The 16,204-nt window shown below is 36.1% G+C and overlaps 1 protein-coding gene across 2 annotated transcripts in view; it reads right to left on the bottom strand.

Annotated features, from left to right (window-relative positions):
- The window catches only part of LOC145982023 (nuclear protein AMMECR1), a 53,592-nt gene extending 39,566 nt beyond the window's left edge, over window positions 1–14,026 (bottom strand). For both annotated transcript variants that reach the window (XR_014441016.1, XM_083115586.1), the window contains exons 1-2: window positions 13,771–14,026; window positions 7,060–7,170 (exon numbers count right to left, since the gene is read on the bottom strand). Coding sequence is in view for 1 of the 2 variants with exons in the window: in XM_083115586.1 (XP_082971712.1) it covers window positions 7,060–7,170; window positions 13,771–13,976 (317 nt within the window). In the remaining variant the exon portion in view is untranslated. The remainder of the gene's footprint in view (window positions 1–7,059; window positions 7,171–13,770) is intronic.
- Window positions 14,027–16,204: the final 2,178 nt, after the last annotated feature.

Here is a 16,204-nt window from a genome sequence, read left to right as displayed (position 1 = left end):
TGGTTCTCAGGAAATTCTTTTGGTAATATGTTGCAGGCCTTAAATAAGCAGAAGGACCCATGATTTTTATTATGTTAAAGCAAAGTTCGAGAGTATATTACTTTCGCTGTTCTTGCTCTGCGGACATAATTAAATTAACGAACAATATGGAAACTAGCCTACTCTTGGCGTTTCCAGCTAACAACTTCCTCGAACTGTAATATCTACCTGAAATCCTGTTCAAACACTTCAGAAAAAGGTAGTGCAGATGACCAAGCCACATCAGCCTGGTTCCTTATTCCTACCATACATCCATGAAATCCTTATTATTTGACGAATACTTTTCACAGCCACCAGAACAGCCCTATCACAAGGCTGCATGGAACACCTTTGAGACTACCTCCCCCACTTACGGACAGGACTCCCCTGGCCCTGTAATTTCACAGACAAGCCATGCTGCTTTCATTCCTTATACCCACCATTCATCACACTTATTTTCCTTTGAGGAAGCCACCAGCATGAATTAGAAACAATGAAGCCTTAAAATGCTAAACTGTAGAAGGAAGAACAAGACAAATGTTATATAATCTTATTTCTTGTACAGATCAATCAAGTTTTACAAGAAACAATTCCTAATGTTTAAAATAAAGTACGCTTGATGCCTCACGTCAAGTAGTTGAAAATTATAAACTAGACCCCAGCTGATACCGATGTATCGATATCGGGAAATATCGGTTGGAATTTATTTACCGATACTTTCTTGGCATTCTGATCTTTCATGGGATCTGCAAAAATGTCGCAGGACAATTTCATGGACTCCAATTGTCTTGGAAATTATGGAAAATTCGAAGTTTCTTTTTACTTCGTACGGTCAATAAATACCCGGATTAATGCAGTGAAAAAGCAATCTAAAGTGACAGAGCAATTAAACTTACGGGATATGTAGGCTACACTGGGGTACGCCACATGTCTGCGCAACGAGTTCCAGATTGCATAGGCTAGGTGGCAGCACTGGCAGTGAAGGAAGGTTGTGTATGTGTAATTTGCCTCCAATGCACCAGCCAGTCATTCAGTGAGGTGAGTCATGGCATTCACAGTGTCAGGTGCCACAAACGAGGTTCAGTGAGCCATGATACAGTTTTTGATGCCAGAAAGCAACACCATAGTGAATGTGTTCCTGAACAATAGTGTATGCTGTACCATGATTAATGCAGAGTTTGGTTGCAATCTGGTTCAGACTAATTCCCCCGACACTCCAGTTTACGAGGTCATCAACGGCAGAAATGGACTCATCCGTCACGGCATAATCCCCTGAGTTGTTGAGGCACCCGACACTGTGAATGCCATGACACCTCACTGAATGACTGACTGATGCATTGGAGGCAAATTGCACATACCCAAACTCCCTTCCCTCCCAGTGCTGCAACCGTACCAAATACTTTTCACCTGTTTTGTGCGAAAAAATAATTTTCTGATAACATCACATGTACCTTGGTGTAATTCTTGAATATTTTAAAGCAAATCTATTGATAAACTGATGCATATAATTCAAGTAGAATACTTACACACAAATTTTAATCAATAATTTGAATACCTTTCAATTATTACAATTTTCAAGTATCTGTATCAGTGGGGACTGGTGAGAGTATCAGCATCATCATCGGTTCAAAGTGGTATCTGCTCAGCCAGACTTCTTGACCTGAAGAAGGGGGCAGTTGCCACCAAAATGTCGTCTTTGACAAGTTTATACTCACTGTACGTAAGTAAATAACAAAAATTGAATTTTATGCTTATATATGATAGTAAGTCGCACGCATCCAAAATATGAATTCAGCCCTATTATAGATGTATATGTACCTGGCAATTAATAATCTCAAATTGTTCAGATTTGCCTTGATCCTCAGGAGTTGGAAAAGAGGTCAGAATCTCATTAAAAGGTAGGTTAAAATGAATGATTAAATATGATGCAGTTGGAGGTGCATGCTACAAGGTTGTGCACCAACTGTACAGTACGAGATAATTGGTAAACCTCACCACCAAATTGCTTCCTTTGAAATATATTATTTCTATTATTCTGTTACTAATAGCAATGACCCAATACCACTCTCAATACCAATAATTGGAATTTGAATGATTTACAGTACTTCAAAATATTTATAAATTTAAAGAATAGTTTCTAATTGGAACTTTTTGCAAATCAATCTACTTGAATTTCTCTTTAAAATACTCATAATTTCACATAATCACAAAAACCACACTGTTGCTACCAAAATAATAAAAATATTGATAATTTCCACGATATTAAGATTCCACAAAAGTATCACTGTATCAGTGCTAAAACTTAAACTGATACTTTCTGATACCAACACATCAATCGCCATTGGCTCAGTCCAAGTTATAAACCTACCTTTTATGTGATAACTTCTGAACAAGTACTTTTGAAAATTTGAGGTTACAATTTTGTCAGGTGACTTCTTAAGGTTCGAGTGGAACCTTGGCAGCCGTCAGGTTGAATTTTTTCAATTTCTTCTCTCTACTCGAGAGCATTGACGTAAATTTTCATGTAGTTTACTTCCACTGTTATTTAGATATTATCAATAGTTTAATAGACTTACATAATCGCAACACTATGAGAATATCTAGATAACAGTGAAAGCAAACTAAACGAAAATTCACATCAATGCTCTAGAAGCAATTCTAAGCTGATGTAATTTTCTTAGATTTTGGAATATCACAGCAGATTTTCAAGTTGAGAGGAAAATTTGAAAAAATTCTCCGACGGCTGCCAAAGTTCCAGCGAGCCTTAATCTACATTTTCTGTTCTTAACATAATTATAAGTGATGTGTATATGAAAGTCCTCCTTGGCTAATGAAAATAATTCAATGACATAAAAATAAATAATAAAGAACTTAGCTAAATTTTCACAGAGCTGCTTCAGGCTTCAATTCTTACAAACAAATAAAACTTCATTTTTATTTTCAACACATTAGTTAAACAGGGGGAACATAGTGTCTGATTTTTCTACAACAATCATCTCATTTCTGATGCCTTCCTACAATTGGTTTCATTTTAATTTACTTAGCATCACATTTCTGCCACATTTAGCTAATTGCAACGATGGGGGAAATATTGGTGATAAGATGAATTGGATGAAGAGAGAATCACAAACACGTATGGACAGCACACAACACAAGCCTTACAGATGTTCATCCAGGCCGTTAGTCCTGATGTCAGAGCCTCGTTAGTCTACAAAACGAGGAACAGGTTGCACTATGCGGAAGTGAGGTTGACATTTGGGTGTATATTGACCTTACCTTATTGACCAATTAGTTCTACAAATAACCATAATAACTGTACACACACACAAAACTATTACTCAGCTATTGAGCACTGAATTGTGGCTACTTTGGTAGGTACAACCTGCTTCTTACATGAAGAAACCAGTAATAATAGTGAAAAGACAAAATTTAAGCTACTTCTATTTTGCCTTGGTCCCCTTCTACCAGCACAAAACAATTGAATTTCAGGGAAAAGAAAAAATGAGCAGGGATATGAAATTATGTTGCGCATACAATGATTAGCCACAGAACATGTGTCAATTTTGTTAACGTGCATGCAGTTTAAATTACTGAATACTCACTCACTGGAGAGAGATCTGGAAAATTTTGGAATTACAGAAAATGTAAAATAAATTAACAATTCCTTTGCATACTAGTAAGCTAATATCATTGTCTGAGATACAGGAAGACAATGAAAACTTTTACTTTACTACATATATATTCAGTTTAATCAAAATGGAATGCTTCATTCCAAACCGATAAAGGCTATGGTATGAAAAAATCTTGTACATAGTTTCAACAGAATCACTTGTACGATATAAACTGAGTTTGCTGCTTTTGTGGTAGACATGAATCTGTAAATACAGTTTAGCAAAGACTGCCAAAAAAGGGAGGCAGGGATAATATAAAATTTATTCCATATTTCAAATCAAACTTATCCTTTGGAGGATGGGGGAAGGGTAGCAGCAGTCCCCACATTTAAGCACGCAATTTTCCAATTTATACATCTTGAACATTTTTTTTTAATCACCAATTAAATGACCAATGATATTGACATGTTTGGGATAAAATAAAACTCAAGATTACATGCAGGAAAATTGCACTCCCTTACCTGTTTCAAAATGAGGATAAAGTCCGATTCAAAAATGATTGTTCCCATTGTCAGGTGGTGGTTTGATTTGCTTTATTTTACTTCGCTTTTTGTGCCACTTTGGCTTTGGGATGAGTGATGATATGATGAATGGACACTCGCAAACATCCATGCCCAGGCCAGGATTCAAACCTGGGACCCCTGGCCCATTGTCAGGCAGGTGGGTGTAAGAATACTATCTGGTCTGGAGTTAAAATGAAGTTGGAAAGATCTCCTTTGGCAAACAAGATGTACAAGGTGTCTTTCCATGTCTAAGTCTCAGACTGTTGGGTCAGGGTGACGAAGGATACAAAATATTCTTCTATTTTTTTTTCATTGATTTTTTTATCTCTTGGGTTAATCGCAATGATGAGAATGAGAGACGAACTGGTGATGAGACATACACAATAATAGATTCATGTTTTGACCAGGGTTCGAACCTGGAGTCTGCGCAACACTTTTGCAGAATATAATTATCTTGCAAATTATGCAAACTCGAAGCTTCCATTTATTTCGCACAAGTATTGTGTGAAAAGCTGGATTTTGTGATTCCGTAATAGGTGTTTTTATATTTTGATGTAATTCTTCCATATTTTAAAGCAAAACTATGGTAAATTGATGCTTATACAAGGCACGTACTGAAAGTTGTGAGCCTTATTCTACTACCCTCGGGCCTGGACAGGTACAGCCATCTGTTGTCCACTGCATGTACCACATGCTGGAGCATGCGCACCTTCGCTGTCTCTACTGTCGCAAGGAGAAAAATGGCTGCCCAGAGTTTGAGTTGCCTGCATGAATTACAGTACAGTGAAAAGGTGGGTGAAACACTTTAGAGATGGTAACACAGGCATGGTTGATAAGTCTCGTGGTGATAGACTGAACACAATTTCCAAGCTCAACAACATTGACCGGATTGACGAGCATATACAAAGTAACAGGAGGACAACTGTACGAGAAACTGCACATTATCTGAACATTGGACACAGTGTTATACAGGACATCATAAAGACTCTTGTCTATCACAAGCACAATGCCATTTTGCAACATGACAACGCCTGTCCCCATATAGCTGGTCAGAAAATTGGAAAGATGGGCTGGGAACTAATGTCCCACCCTACCTACTTCACAGACCTATCCCCATTGGACTTTCACTTGTTTGTTCTGTTGAAGAACAGCATTCAGGGTACCAAGTTTAACAACAATGACAAGGTGAAGGATGAGGTTCGCCGGTGGTTACGTCGTGCCAAAACGGACCAGAGTGACAACTTCCAGCTGCCGTTACGATGGCGCAAATATGCTGACCGATCTGGATGTTATGTAGATTGATATTATGAAGAAAAGTAACAACAAAGCATAAATTATGTATTAGCTACCATGTGTAGAAAGAAAATAGTGGTTTCAGACTTCCGAGTAATATCACTTGGGTAAATACTTTCAGTACATACCTTCTAATTGGAGTGAAATACATGCACACCAATATTAATAAATATTATAATTTTCAAGGATATGTATCAGTCGGAATGAGTATAAGTTCAATCCTAGTATTTACCCGAAAATAATGGGACTATAAATGTATATACAATGCCACAAGGGGAGAGGAACCAAATCAATATAAGGCAGTGATGAACATTTGTTCTGAATAGAGTGGTTAGTACACGTTTGTCATTGCACCCTGACTCTACCATACAAAACAAATGGGTATTCACAAAAAAGGTAATATTTCACACCACGTGTCATCAACATATTAAGAATAAGACAAAATAACACTTTGTATTTGTCTTCCATATCAACCTCAATCCTTCTTTGCAGACAAGAGAAAAGAATGCATCATGAAAAGTTTTAAAAAAATACTAAAAGTTCAGTCCGAAGTTTGATACAAATACAATGATCATTCAGGGTGGTCCTGATCACATCACTTCCAAAAAATGACCAAGATCGAGAATGTGTGGGGCCCTATATGCAAGAGGGAACTTTACCTTTACCTTACAATGATCATTCCGAGGTTACAGGACATAAACAGGACAAAACATTTTTATACCTTTAACCCTTTTCAACTAGCGTAATCATATTTTAACCTTTCCATGACACATTTTTTTCTTTCATCCCCGAAGACGGATTGAGGTTGGTCTGAAAATTTGGAACACAAAACCTGGCATGCGTTATGATTTTCTCTCCTTTTTATATTATAAGTTTCTTTAAGAAGGGTTTTGTTAACCAACTCAACTCTCAAGCTGAACACCACCGTACCTTATCATTCTCGATACACCACCACATTGCAAAAACCCAATACAAAATGCTCCTTGTTACGTATTAAAAAGGTAGATAAAATATGCCTTCTGCATTGGTTACAATTGAAACCATTCTCATACCGGGTGTACTAGTTTTTTTAACAGTACAAATAAGATGCATGAATGAAAATGTATGATAAATTAATGCTTTAGTGAATTAAAAGCAAATAAATTTATGAAAGCAATGATGATTTTTATTCATGAATATATAGTGCAGTAAAATGTTGCAATGAGATATATGGTACTTCAACATACCACCTTCTTATAAAAGGGTTTCTGTAGAAATGCTGGTAGAAAATAAAAAATCCAAATCCTCAATACAAAGAATAGTCAATTAATATCAGATAAATAAATGTAAATACGGTATGAATCTACGCATCCGCACTTATTGTGCATCAAGACTTCTCTAATCTACCGACAAGCCCTTGTCATTATTTGAACTTTTTAAAGCAATCTCAAATCAATAATGCAATGCTCAAAAGAGTGCACTGTGAAGTTTGCTGGTGGCTTCCAAATTTTTAACAATTATATATACACACACAAGCAAAGGAAGGAAAGCAGCACAAGACTCATCCAGGACCAGTGTCAAAGAGGCCTGCTCACCTTGTAACTGCATATTCTCGAAGCCCTGAATGGAGGTTCATAGCATTAAAGGTGCCTATACAGCCTCGTAACCGCCTGTCCTTCCCGATTTTCCATGTCACGAATAAGGGGCTGTAAACAAAAGAGAAAACTATTAGAAATTTGAATGAAATAGCACTTCAGAGGCTTACTCCACAATTTCTTCATTTCTCTCATTTGCAATGTTGTCTAATTTCAGGGAGGAAAAGTAAATCAGTAATGCCACCATGCGTAGCGCAATATCAATGGCTTCCTGTTGAATTTTTCTAACTACTCTTGAACAATTACTTGGAAAGTGACAAAAGAAGTTGAGACAGCACTCTGAAGCACTTAGAAAAGTCATGACACATTTAAGTATACAATTCATTTATTTCAAATGCTATGATTATAATATAAAAGCTGAATTTCACTGTATACACTGATTTTACATTAAACTTTACACTTCATAGCAAAATATGATATAGTATAACAACATATGTACTTTAAAAATAATAAATTATCAGATTACGGCAGTCTCCGGTGTATTTACATCTTCCACCTAACACATGCTTGAGTATGAAACTGACAAAAAGTTAAAATTTGTTATGCTTGTGTCTCTAGATTCCAGTCCTAAACTTTGACATTTCAGTCTCATTTACAGAATCTTCCTCAGGAATATATTCCAGGTAGTAGAGGTCATCCCCCCCCCCCCCCCCCAGTAGAGTAGCAAGCAAGCGATTACATGGACAGCTATTATATATAAAATTAACAATTCAATTATTTTTTTTCAGTTATTTTATGATTAATAATTATCAGTATCCTTGTGATCTTCTTTGTGCGGTCATGAACACACACATTGTATATTGGTCTGCTGGCAATGTTTCCCTCTGCTTTCCGAGAAGCACTAAGATGCTCAACAATTTCTGCGAGGGTTGAGGCCCGTCTCTCCAACAAGATTTCATGTGTCACCGTGTGATCCTTTGGGTGCGTTGGTTTCCCATGTTGGCAGCCACAAGCAGTCTCTGCTGTTTGCAACGGACTGCTGAAGGAGTTTTAGACCATAGAATTTTGTGAAATTGATTACTGGTGCTGTTGCTGGACCGCAGGACCCTCGGTTTGAATACGGGTAAAACATGGATATTCGTGCAATCTCCTGCAGTTTCATCATTCATTCCCATTGTGACTAACCCTGAGATAGAAAAAATATATTAAATAACTAACATTCAATCCCACAATCTTTATGCAAATATAATGTAAGTTTTAGATAAATTACAAAAAATATTTTTAAAAAACAAAAAACAATTATCAAACTTTTATTGCTTTCATCCACCAAAATCCTAGCGCCCCTTGCTTCACTTGGCAATAGTACCCTACATGCAGCGTCACTTATTTTAAAACAAGGATTAGATTAAAAGATTACATTTGGGACATAGACAAGATTTACAAATCATTTTTTAAGCCTTGATAAAAACTCCCAATGTCGGTATCCCTCCCCGCAATGCATCTTCGGGGTTGCTTAATGGGAGTTTTTATCAAGGCTTAGACAAGATTTACAAATAATCTTTTGATGTCCAAACGTACCTTTTAACCTAATCCTTGTTTTAAAATAAGTGAAGCCTGAAGGGAAAGTAGGAACCCCGAAACGTTGCTCAACCAACATAGAACTACTCGCTAAAGGTAAGTAAGCATTCTTAGTGTTTTTTAAAAGAGACATTATTTAGTTTACCACGAGTGAGTAATACGCACACATGTGAATATGTATATGCCTCATTGTTTATGTCTGAAAAATACAGAGGAAGAAGGGGAGGGTTGTACTTGGGTGGTCCTGCACCATTAACCTGGCCAGAGATTTTTCTAAAAATTTCTCCTCTTTCAAACAACTGCTATGCTATTCCAAATTCTCAAAATATTACTCAGAATTCCCTCTAAATCATTCAAGTGAAATTTTGTGTGGTTTCCTTTCCTGCATTGTAAGTCCATTCTCATTGGCAGATATCTAGAAAACAGCTAAATTAACAGATTCAGAAATAATTCTAAGAAAGGTGGAACTTTCATATTTGGAACAGCATAGCTGCTTTTCAAAGAGAAAATTTTTAAAAAAAAGTATCTATTCTGTATTCTGAATTTCAAGACTGGAGCCTGTTAGCACCATTTTTTTTTAGGCTTCCACAAGGAATTGAACCTGGGACCACTCACATTAAAGGGAAAGGAGCAAACAATTCAGCTACACGGGAGTCAAAATTATCATACAATGTCGGCAATGATTGTCACACGAAATTTGAACCTTCCTTAACACTAGAACCACGGAAGCGGTCAATGACCCTTGTTGAATTTCAAATTGCTGTTAAGACGTTAATCTCTCTCCGAATCATCTGAAATTCCTTGACTTTTGTACTTTTTACATTGAGAATATATTTTTGATTTAATTTTTTTTAAATAAATTTATTATGTAGTTATTCATTGAAATACCTCCAACCGCGGGAGCGGTCAAAATGATCGCTGTGCATTACCCTCAATTTTTTATGCAAAGATAAACAGAAAAATTCAACCTCCTTTCAGATGTATTTATTACAAAATTCGCCTCCAAGCTACTGCCACCTGGTGTGTCATTTATTAGATTTATCACTAGGTGGCAGCAGCTTAGAGGTGAATATTCAATCTCTTTGTTTGAGATGAATAGGGAGTTGCGAAACTTTGCAAGCACTGTTTTTGTTTGTCCTCTGTTCTTGATATTTGTTTTTTGCACACGTGAGTGATTATTGTGCTCTAAAAATGACTGAACGTGGACTATCAGCTGAAGATATATCAAAGTATTTAGACTCAATTCAGGACATAGATGCTGACAATTCCAATGGAGGTGAAAGTGAAGAGGATACCGATTTTGTTCCAAAAAGAAAAACCACAGTGTCTCCTATTCTATCTGGAATGAAATACAGTGCTAAAGATGGAAGCGAATGGACTGTAATTGATGCTGATGTTCCTGGTAGGCATCCAGCACAATGTTTTACAAGAAAATCCTGGCCCGCCAGGATCTGCTAAATGAAACATCCTTGAAGGAAAGGTTTCAAGTGCATGGTGTCTTTTTGTGAATGAGAGGATGCTTCGTCACAAAATCCTGCACTGAAGAAGCTTATCGTCAAACTGGAGGAAATGACTGGTCTGTTACCTTACAGAAACTTGATTCATTCATTGCAATTTTGTATGCTCACGGAACACATTGTGCGAAATCTTGAATTAGACAGTTTGTGGGACAGTACCAGGGAACCACACTTTTTTTGTGAAACCATGACTAGGGGCAGATTACGTGAAATAATGTGATATCTGCACTTTGATCATGAAACAACAAGGTCTGAACACATAAAAAGTGACAAGTTTGCGCATGTGTCCGAAATATGGAATTGTTTCATTGAAAACAGTGGCAGAAATTACATACTAGGAGCATACATCACTGTAGATTTCCAAAAAAGTTAGGTGTTGATTTGTGCAATAAATGGTAAATAAACCAGACAAGTTCGGCATTTATCCTGGCTTTCAGTTGATGTTGACAGTAAGCAGATCAGCCTGTTGCAGAATATGTTGTGCTTTGCTTGATGGAACCCTTTGTTGGAAAAGGAAGAAATGACACAACAGATAATTTCTGTACGTCAAGGAAACTTGCAGAAACCCTGAAAGCTAAGAACACTACTTTGGTAGGAACAATAAGACATTCAAGAAAAGAAGTGCCTCAGGAGGTAAAATCATCTCATCTAGAACAGTATTCTACAGTTTTTCTGAGTAGTGCTGACAGCACACTCACTGTGTACCAAGGAAAAAGAAACAAAAACGTTCTAATTCTCAGTTCCATGCATTCAAACATGTGTATTGGTGGTGGTGTAAAGAAACTCCCTGAAACAGTCAGCTTTACAACAGCACAAAATTTGGTGTAGTCAATTAGATGGCTCGTAAATTTTCCGTAAAAGCAGCATTGCGAAGATGGTCAGTTCATGTATTCTACAACATTTTGAACCTGGCCAGTCTCAATGCATATATTTTGTACAAGAGTACAACTGGTGAAAAGTTTGGTCACTTGTTCCTGTTGAAACTTTCTGAAGAACTCCGAGAAGGAACCTACATAATCCCACGGCTCAATCTACAGATTGTCTCGTATGAGCCTCCAGGAAAACGGCAGCGTCAAACATCCAAATGCAGAAACAAGACACAAGACTTATGTGAGCAGTGTATAAAAGCAGTATGTGAAAAATTTGTAAAAATTGTTAAAAAATACTGCACCAATTGCATTGCAGATGATGCCAAATATGTAAATTTATTGTTATTGCATGAAATAATTTTTATTTGTATTCATGCTTGTAAAAACAAGAACGGGGTCATGTATTCATTTCTGTGAAATTAAAGATGTGTACTGAAACAAAAAAAAATATTAACAAACAAAACTATAAATATGACCCATTTTTTCCATGGCGGTCAATTTGACAGCTGTCGCAGTTCCTAGTTATAAAAAAAAGCCTGCGGTTCTAATGTTAGCATAATGAGCAAGTTTGGATTTCAAAAAAGTAGCTATTAATGGTGAGAAAAAAACTATAAAAAAGACCTTACACAAGCATGTTTTCCTTCGTTGGGCAAGTTATTTTCTGTTACCTTAGCCTGAAACAGCCCAGCATACATTGTTAGGTTAGACAGTGATAGCAGTTATTAGATTAGGAATGCTAAGTTTGGTGGTGTTATCATTTGCATGTGTTATTCTTTTACTCTGAGATTGAGTTTTTTTTTAGTTTTGTAGCAATATATTGTGTGTATTTGTATTTTGTGTCTCTCTCTTTTATGGTTTCCACATGCTGAAATAAATTTTACATTACACAAAATATCGAAATCTATCGATTAAAAATAAATTTGAGGTACCAGTTCTGTATATTTGGAAACACATTAAAATCGGATATTTTGTGTTTCGCATGGTTCGTACTTACCAATTGTGTATTGCGGAACATAGTTCAAGGTGTCATTATGCTTTATGCACAAAAAAAAACACATTTTCACATACAGAGTACTTCTTTAGATTCACTTCTTGGCTTTCGTAACACACAATATGGCAGGCTGAGGTTGACTACCATAGTGGGTATGCAGTGTTTCCAATTTCTTCACCGAAAAATACCTACTATCATATTTTCAAACTTCTTCACCGAAGAATACCTACTATCATGTTTGTCACGTGTGCAAATTGTACATTATGCACGGGTAGCTGCCGGATAGCGCCACGAACCATTTCCAACAAGGTTAGGTTAGGCAAGCATAGTTAAAAAGGGGGGGGGTTGGAAACACTGACAGGGGGATACGTCATCAAACGTATGCAGCATACGGTTCACCTAGCGAAAGCAATAGCATTTGTGCGTCGGTGAGATATTTCCCTTGAAAAATACATGATTTCCCGGTAGGATTTCAAGATGAACAAAAAGGCCCAAGTTCATTTTGTTTTATTGCAATTTCATCATGCTACGAATGCAATTTTTACATGGTTCGATTTCGATGTACATCTGTTAACACATACTGCGGAGTTTTAGCGATTATTTAAGGTTTTGTTCAATATATTATTTCGTGGTTAGGTTAGGTTTCCTTAGCATTAAAATAAAGTCCCTAAATGCATTCTACTAAGGTTCCAATTTACTTCTACGTTCATTCCGACGCTTCTACAATATTTAGTGTCGCTTGTCGACGGAGACTATCTCATCCATGAGAGATAAGGTAAATTTTAAGTTGGTTTTTTTTTCAACATAAATAACTTTTTTCAAGTCCAAACAGTGGTCATTACTTTAAGGAAGGTTCAAATTTCGTGTGACAATTATTTCCAAAATTCTACAATAATTAGTTTTTGTGGTAGGAGAAATCATAAAACAATCTGAACAGTTACCGAAATGTGTTTCCGATATACGAAACTGTTACCAAATTGGACAATGCTTGAGGATACAGTAGGGCAAGGATTCCGTAAGAGTATTTCTATTTCGTTCTTGTTTTTTCACATGAAACACTACACTGAAATTGGCACACCTCCATGCACCTACCTCATACAAGATACAAAATACAAACTGCATGCACATAAATACTTCATCTTAGTCAACGTTCTTTTAAAATTGGTACTTATGTAAATTATTATCAATCTATCCATAATATTTCATACATACGGATAGATAAAATTTTAAAAAAATAAAATATTCAGGGTTGACTTTAGTTTCAAATGCTTTTCTAAATGGACTGCATATTTTATCGTAAAAGCCTCCATGATTCTGTAACGTTAAAATTTCAAATAACACAAAGCAAAAAATTAATCACAAGTACTAAATTCTTACCATATAAAAATATGTACCATCTATGGCATATATATCAAATAAATTAGTTTTCACGCAATAAGCAAGCTACCAATTTAATTTCACCATTGTTTTATCTCATCAGCAATCCTCATTCAACTAAAAAGGGAATTTATCATCATAGCACAAGACGGTAACTGGCCTTGGCATGACCCACTTTCTTGTTGATGGTATGCAACTGAGATCCTAAAAATACGAAGAACATGCATATATTTGCCATCCATTTTATAATGAAAAAAACACGGCACACAAAAATATTTCGACCATGATGTGCTTGCTACTTCTTTAATACACTAGAGCCATATGTAACCACAAGCCCCAACCATGCACAAAAATTAACACTGAACAATGGGATTCTCACTATGGATCGTTGCAGAAGTTCGGGCTTTTCGGAGGTTCCAAGCTGTGCAGGTGACAGTACAAAACATCAAAACAGAAGAAACACATTTCTGGGTGTGCCACCATTCCATTCCGAATACCATTTGGAATAACTGAGGTCCCATTGCACGTTATACTCGACGAATTATTCAACTTCTGTTTTTTAGTCCCACAACATCCAGCGGCCATGTTTCCTCATACGAATAACAATGGAAAGAGTAGCGTAACGCCACAAGCTGGAGCGCTTTTGCCCAAGCAGCAAGTTAGTTAAACCAACTGTAGATGGCAGCAGTGTGCACAGCGATGAATCAGCTGATCCACAGCTGACACTTATCCTGTAAAGAAAGTTCAATGCACGAAAAAGCAGCGAAGGAACGATGTTTTGGAGATCGACTTTCTAAACACGAACAATCAACACCGTTTTCTTTATCCTGCACCACTAATTGCTAATCATACTTTATGTTTTGCGAAACATGTAAGTTATTATTTGGTAATCGGGAGACGGCCTCAAAACCAGTCAAATATGTTGTATTTCGGTAGCTTTGTAAGACAGATAAAGGAAGAATTGAAGGAAAAATAACATTAAAATTGAAGAGAAAGATAAGGACGAGAGAAAATTAACGTGCGTTACGATTAACTGCAAGAAAGGTGGAAAATAGCAAATGCTTGAAAGTAACCATAAATCGCACGATAATTATAAAATTCCACAAAGTTCGTATCAACGTCAGTGCCAGTACAAAATCGGCTGTATCAAATATACATTATTTTTAATATTGCTATTCACTTGTAGTTCACAAGAAAAAGGGAAATGAGTTTCTTTTAATGGTTTCTCTGCTACAGTTGAACCTTCGTTCGTATGTGTTCACAAGAAAACACTTCATTAAGTTACTTTTCCTTTTCTTTTAAGATGGGAATGGGCACATTGTACGAATTTCTTCCCATGCTGCAAATGGGAGCTGTATTTTAAGTTGATTATTACGATCTGTAAAAAATATATATATATATATGATGAACAAGTATTTACAGAATACAATGTATTCCTTGTGGAGAAGCAACTTCAAGTTAAGACTAATCAAATGAAAGTTTCAACTTTGTCAACAACAAACAAAATCTTCAACCTGTCCTCTTTCGGTTCATGTGTCTGTCTACGCCATCGGAAGTTCGGTATTCCTAAGAGAACAAATAATGTAATACTCCCATAAGTCTAATGTTAAGTCTCTCCCCCTCCTTCAACCATTGAGCGAACCTTCTCCAGCTCGTCCCAGGGAAGGGTCGGTGAGTACTTTCTCTCCCTTTTTTGTTAGACTTTTAGGGCTATCTGCACTCTTTTCAATCTCCTTCTTAGCTTCTTCATATCTGAAAATCAATCATTCTTCTCTCCTCGCACCTTGTTAGAAAAAGAAATACTGCAATGTCCAGGGACGGCGCCGGGGGTGGGCAATTGCCCAACCGTTCGGACACCCTAATAAATTCTAGAAATATATTTTTAAACGTTAGGAAAATGTGAATGTTAAACAAATAAGTGCTTGGAACATCAGAGATACAGACGAAGACTTCAATGACTCTGTAAACGCAACTGAAGCAAAAATTGTTGTCACAAAATACTCTGAAAGCACGGCAGCTGTATTAATGAATTATAAGAGAACGTACAGTATGAGGAAATGATAGAGAAATGGTGGTATGGACGAGAAAATCGACAAAGTCAAATATTTGTGAAGCCACAGAGAGAGATAACACTAGCAGATTAAGGGAAGTCATGGAAAGTAAAGGAGAAGGAGATAAGAGTAAAATCGAAAGTTAACGGCAGACCAATAGTACACGTTTGTTAAATTCAAATAGGGTCTCCCAGTTACGTAGTGGTAACGTTGTCACTGTATAAAAGGGTAAATAAAAATCATGATCTTTAATTAAAAATCATTTTTGATGATTTTTTTTATTCAAATCGGATTTTTATTTAAATTGTTTTATTTTTATTTTTCAAAAAATACACCCTTAAAATTGCTTGTATGGCTTTTGGCACCATACATATACATATATGTTTTTTATGAAAGGCTTTTTCTAGTAAACGGCCCTGTAAAATATTTGAACAGTTGATTGAAACATATAAAACATTAATGTACGATAAATATACATTTTTGTGTTTCTGATACTGCATATATGAATCTACTATCGAAATGTTTGTTGAGTGTGTTAATGAAAATATAATACATAATTTCAGGAACTTTTCTTCCAGTGAAAATAAAACATTCTGAATGTAGCGCAATTGTAATTTAAAATATTAACTCAAATATTTTTATAGTCTTTGTAGCTGGATTTTGGCAATTTTTTAATGATAATTTGAGAAATATGAGCTGCCATATTTATTTACAGTTTAATGATAATGACACTATTAGTATTTTGTATATTTTTCTACACAA

Source organism: Lepisma saccharinum, chromosome 30 (assembly GCF_977018435.1).
Source record: "Lepisma saccharinum chromosome 30, izLepSacc3.1, whole genome shotgun sequence".
Taxonomy (NCBI): domain Eukaryota; kingdom Metazoa; phylum Arthropoda; class Insecta; order Zygentoma; family Lepismatidae; genus Lepisma; species Lepisma saccharinum.
This window is presented reverse-complemented; position numbering and strand designations above follow the sequence as displayed.